Raw genomic sequence first — 6,000 nt, forward strand, 5'->3', positions numbered from 1 at the left:
AAGGGAAGTGAAGATCTCGTACCGGACTGCAGAATTCTTTCTGATGTTTCACCTTGAGCGCTGAGGAAGGACAGCGAGATGCTCGGCAGGACAATACAGACCCGTAGTGGCACCGACAATCGTGTGCCAGTAATTTTACTGAGTAGGACCTTTCACTCCCGTGGATTCATTTAGCTCCAAACTCGCTGGGACAACAGTACCGCAAAGAGAGGGGAAATAAAATACTGTCTCTTTTACGAAAACGCGTGGAGATAGTATCATCCTAACCGTATTGTGACAGTGCACATGATTTAAATGGAGATTTTAAATTAAGAAAGGCAATACGCCGTTCTCCGTCTGGGTGCAGTCGGATAGGTTACAGAACGTGAAGGGGTGAAATGGGTAAGGTGGTTAGACGTGAGAGCGCAGCCCGCACCACGTTGAACAGCGCTCTGAAAGAAGGCAGCAAATGCTTCAGCCATCTGAATGTAGGGCTCCGGGCTTCTTTTTTCCCCTCTAAGCCCCCTAATCGTGCAAAAAAACTTGACAGATCCCAACTACCAGGGCTCCGAATGCACAATACGCTTCCTAGACGTTTTCATTTGACGCGCGGAGGTCTCCTCTCCCCTCGCAGAGAAGTTTCACAGGTGCTTCAGAAGGACAATGGTGCTCTTCAGACCTAATCCGGGAAGACTTAGCCAAGTATAGGAGGCTTGAGGGGGATATGAGATCTTAATATTAAAATGATTAGTAGAAAAGGAGGATCATTCTGTGTGTGCGTTTCAGCTGTAAGACGCTCTAAATTAAAACGGTATCCTGAGAGCGGTGCTGGTGGGATCTGATGGGTAAACGCGCTCTCTGTCTCGCTGTTCTGCTGCCTCAGCCCATAAAACATCTCATCAGAGTGGGGTTGCGGGAACAGGCGAAGCGGGATGCAGCCGCTTGCGAGGTGCTCGGAGTTCGGCTCCCCTAAAAGCAGCTTTTCGGTAAAGGCGATCCGGAGCCCCGGCACGGAAGTTTCAAAAACGGCCGCGCGGTTTGGGTCGATCCTGTAAGGGTTAATTAAGTTTTTCATTGGTATTAAGGCCGAGCGGTGTCTGCAGGAGTCATATTGACACCCTGGTGCATGGTAACTCTACTCCTTTATTGACATGTTGCTAGTCAGGAGCACAATAGCACTCTGTGTCTGCAAATCATTGCTAAAATCATCTCAAGGAAAAAAAAAAAAGTTTGAAAGCCCCACGCTAGACAAAGGCCCCAGAGCTGCACTGCGCCGCTAAAAACTCCGGAGTCAGCAACTTCTATTGATTAAAAACTAACCTTTAAAGTAACTCGCAGAGTGTGTGGTTAGCATTTAAATTTAAACATGTCATGAGTTGATTTGTGTTACTGAATACCAACTCCGAAGGAGTTACATTCACATCAGATTTTTTTTTTTCTAATTCCCTTAAGCAGCTAAAGTATTTCATGAAATGTCAATAGGGCAGGGGAGGAAAAAAAAGGTGTTTTGGAGGGAGGGGACTCGCGCCCAGCCTCGCCGTTTCTTTTCCCATGCAAATAGTCACCCCAAAAAGAAAAGTGTGGGGAGCGACACACAATAATTAGACCTTTGTCTAACTTTCCCAAGTGCCAGAGAAAGACAGATTAATTAAATATACAACAGTGTTGGTTTTTGGAGTGGGGGTCTCTCTTGCTGTGGAGGTCATAAATTAGGCAGAATAAATACTTCAATGTGTTTGCAGCGGGGCTGCTACGTCAGAGCGGCTGGCGGGCGGTGGGAGGGCGCAGCGCCGCTCTTGCTAATGATAGTCACGTCTGGGGCTGTCTGGTTGCCCCTAGCAACGAGACATGATGTAACACCAGGATGAACTTGAACTTGGGGGACTTGAAAAGGGAACAATAGACCAGAGCAATCAATAAAGCCTATTTCAGTGAAGGATTACAGAGCCGCTCTGGGGTAACCTTGTCTGCGAGGCGCAGGCTGAATAGCAAGATGCGTGAAGGAGCGCGGTGCCGCGGGGGGACGGACCGACGGACTGGCCGGCGGACAGACCCACCGACCCACCGACCCACCGACGGGCGGCCGCGCGCATCCCCTGCCGGCCGGGGCGGCGGGAGCCCCGACCCCCAACCCCCGGCCCCGGGGGAGCACCGCCGCTTCGCCACCCCGGGCCTCCTCCGCGAGCACCCCCACCTCAGCAGCCGCGGCTTGCTCGCTCCTTGCCTTTTTCTCTCAGCTTTTTTTTTCCCCCCAAAACCCCTGCTTTTGAAGCGAAAGAGGCGTGGCGAGGCCAGAGCCGCTCCCGCCATCCCGGCCGGTGGGCCATGTGGCCCGGCCAGCGCGACGGGAGCCAACTGGACATCTGCGATATAGATTTGAACCATCGGCCCTGAATCTTTAACCCCTCTGCTCCCTGCGGGGGACTTCCACAGTCCCCAGCCCGGCCGAAGGCTGTCACGCTCAAGTGACAAGCGTAAGGGACGACCCCGCCAAGTTCGGAGGCGTTTGCGGCCCGCGGCGGTCGGAGGTGCCTCCGGCACGAACCGCGCTCAGCTTCCCCGCGCCCGCCTCAAATCAGTAGGGCCCTGCAGTCAGGGAGGGGACGGGGACTTGGCACCGCCTCGCAAGTCCTGCCAGAACTTTTCTCTTGTTTATGAACTTTACATACGAGAACTATTTTGTTTAATTGCAGTAAGTCTAAATATAAAATCTGCAGGCAATAGATGGAGCCGATACGGGACCGGCGTGTTTGTATTCGGAAGGGTGAGCGGAGGAAGAGTTTCTTAATGAGGTGTATTGGAAGCAGGACAACTTCTCCGATCGTGCTATTTATTTTACCGGTTCCTACCTCCATGGCAAGACCACATAATCTCCAAGTCCCACATGAAACTTGCCTCAGAGTCTTCTGTAAATGTTCATAAATCCTTCGCGGGTTGATTGTGCTATCAATCACGTCAGACGCTGAAAAGGAGCGGAGGAAAAAGTTGGTAAAACTTGTCGTCAGTTTATACATGCACACGTATGCACCTCATATATTACGGGAGCGAAAGTAAAAACGTGGGGTATCGGCAACAGCTCTTTAATACCTGAATCTTTCTTGTTGTATTACTTTACTTCAGGCTAAATAGTTGCCGCTTGTTGGTGTATTCCCACAGCAATATGTCATTGCCAAGTGGCATCCCCCTGCGCGTACAGTCCCAGGGCCTAACACTGCTCTTATTCATCCCGGGTTCAGGTTGGTCTGACCTCGCCGGGGCCGAGCCGGGTCTCCCCGGTGCGGTGGCACTGCCCCGACTCCAGCAGAGCCCACTCCAGCTTTCCGAGGGTGTTTATTTTCCTATCGAGGAGCGAAATGGCTTTCTGTGCTCTGGGCATCTGCGCGGTTGGGTTAAGGATGGTATTGTTGCGGAGCTGAAATCCCAGGGAATTCCCTCCCTTTGGGGGGAGGAAGGGGAAAAAAAAAAATTCTCCCAAAGAAAAGCTCTTAGTCGAGGTCGGCGTTTTGTTTTGAAACACAAGCATGGCCAGAGATGGGGCCATGTTCGCTGATCCACTTTCCCCCAGATTTGCTTTATCCTGGCTTTTCTCTAGCGATCCACGTTTCTCCCAAGAAAACAGCCCTGTTGTTGAATTTCTGTGCATCTGTTCCAGCGAGACAGTTGAAGCCGGGCAGTATAAAGCAACAGATGCTTATGCTGGCACATGCCTAAATACCCAAGAAACCCCCGACCGCAGGGTGATAAATGGCACAGAGAGGCGAATGTGTATCGCCTTTTCAGGGGATTAGACAAAAGTGAACTGGAGGGATCTTCAAGCCATAATCTATTAAAAAGATTGATAACTTGTAACGTGACATGACCCCCGCGTTCATCTATAGCTATGTCCAGCAACTGTCGGCAAAAAAAAAAAAAAATATATTGATTTGTACAGTATTTTTAATTAAGCTTTGTAATTAGGTCGATTCGTCACGGTCTCAATTAGCCCCCCTCTTGGCGGAGGAGGCTGGCGGCGATGCCCGGAGCCCTTCGGGAAGCAGGGGAAGCGGGCGGCGGGGCTGACGCTTCTCCTCTCTCTTTTGCAGTCCTGGTACCTGGGATAAAAGTCTCCGCTTCCCACCACCCACCGGACAGACCACCAGACCCCTTCCCACCTCTGTAACACGGAAGCAGCAGCAACGCAGCGCAGCGACTTCACATCGGCGGAAGGGGAGGCGAGCAGACACCGACAGCAAACTAGTACATGGAAATGGCAAACGTTATGGTTGAATGGCAAAGGCCGTAACTTTTTCGAGATTTTATTTTTTATTTTTTTTTTTTTAGACAACTTAGGACTGTTGTAATTTCTCATATGGTGCTGGAAATGGTTGGGCTTCATAACTTTTGAAGTGTTTCATTGGTAGTGTAAGCGTTAGGTGACACTGAGTAGAACTAGCCTCTGCTGCTGCTTACCAACTCGCTGTTGTAACACACTTTCCATATGGAGCCTAACTGTTTTACAGTATCCTCATCGATTTTTCCCATACAGGTGTGAGACTTCTTGAGAAATCATGAAACACACTTAAACTATAACTTTTGTAGTAGCTGAATTCTGCAATATATAACTTACCGGACAGACATAGAGCATGTTTTTCTGTAACATATCGGAAAAAAAATTGCAGGTTTTTTTTTTTGTTGTTGGGTTTTTTTTTTACAGTCGGCACTTAGATACGTAACATGAACCATAAGAGCATTGTCAACAATTTTTTTCCACTCAATTGCAGAGCGATTTAAAACATCGAACTACTACTATTCACTAAAAAAAAAGAAAAAAAAGAAAAAAGTTTGAAATGCTGCACTTACATTTAAAAAAAAACATTTTTCAACAATTTTCAACAATTACACAAAAATTCACGCAGAAATGGGGAAGTTGGTCTGTTTTGACAGAAACTGACAGGAATCAATCAAAACAATCGAATTTTGAATTGAGTAAAGTGCAATTTCATTGGATAGCTAAATATCTTTGTAAGATAGAGATTGTTGAAAATTCTATTTTTGTTTTCCAAGTCCTTCCACCCCAGGACTCTAAATTATTGGGGTAAAAAACAGCCTTGCAAGAAAAAGGGGAGCTATTTTTGCTTTTTATGTTTTTTATTGTTGAACTTGTATCCCTTTAAAACTGAAGGAAAATTAAAAAAAAAAAAAAACAAATCTAATGGTGCTTTTACCACAATATGTTAACTACATTAAATGCTAATTAATCATTTTCTGTTATCAAAGCACATAACTAAAATGAAATCATAATATCTGTTAATTTTATAAGCTAAAAGTCACTATAATGGATTATGCCAATTCTGACAAATTTTACGTGTTTCCGGCAATATAGGGTTTATCAGTTCTCAAACACCTTGGGAATAAGAGAGAACGGTCCAGAAAGTAAAACACCTTCGTGTCCCTGAACTGGTACATTTTCTGGACTGCGAAGAAAACAATACAGAAACGAATGATGCTGATCTTACAACTTATGCCAGTTCAAAGCAAGGGCACTTGCTGAAGAAGAAAAAAAAGAAAAAAAAAAAAAAACCACAAAAAAGTTTGGACCCCAAACGTCCTGTATCTTATGTACAAAAAAAAGGAAAAAAAAAGAAAAAAAAAAAGAGTGCAAGTGATTTTTTCTATCAGACAGCGGAGCACCCCTTTGCTTCACATGCAACTTTAAGAAGGTTTCCTATACTATACATATATATACGTTCTGGTTGGCGAGTCCAGCTAATCAGAGAAAGTCTCTGCATGTTCTAGTGTTAGTAACTAATTTTTATATAGTTAATGTAGGGTAAAGTAGAGTGCATTAAGACACAATATTGTAATCCCTATTCCAGGCACTTGCCTTTAAACTATGTTTGTTCGACCCTTCAGAAGGGTTTCTACTACTGTCCTATACAATCAAGTAACTGAAATTCTTGGGAAGACACTTTGCTCCTCATCTTTTCCCTGAAACAATGTTTTGTTTTGTTTTCTTAATTTGCACGAAACAAAAAAAAAAAA

At 46.0% G+C, this 6,000-nt stretch overlaps 1 protein-coding gene across 9 annotated transcripts in view; it reads left to right on the forward strand.

Annotated features, from left to right (window-relative positions):
* The window catches only part of NFIA (nuclear factor I A), a 249,150-nt gene extending 243,626 nt beyond the window's left edge, over window positions 1–5,524 (forward strand). For 6 of the 9 annotated variants that reach the window (XM_059821955.1, XM_059821956.1, XM_059821947.1 and 3 more), the window contains one exon: window positions 4,062–4,107. In XM_059821955.1, coding sequence (XP_059677938.1) covers window positions 4,062–4,079 — 18 coding nt within the window. In that variant the 3' untranslated portion in view covers window positions 4,080–4,107. Of the gene's footprint in view, window positions 1–4,061 lie in introns of all 9 variants that reach the window. The other 3 variants (XM_059821948.1, XM_059821951.1, XM_059821954.1) reach the window with 1 other exon arrangement.
* Window positions 5,525–6,000: the final 476 nt, after the last annotated feature.

This window comes from Gavia stellata, chromosome 10 (genome assembly GCF_030936135.1).
Source record: "Gavia stellata isolate bGavSte3 chromosome 10, bGavSte3.hap2, whole genome shotgun sequence".
Classification (NCBI taxonomy): domain Eukaryota; kingdom Metazoa; phylum Chordata; class Aves; order Gaviiformes; family Gaviidae; genus Gavia; species Gavia stellata.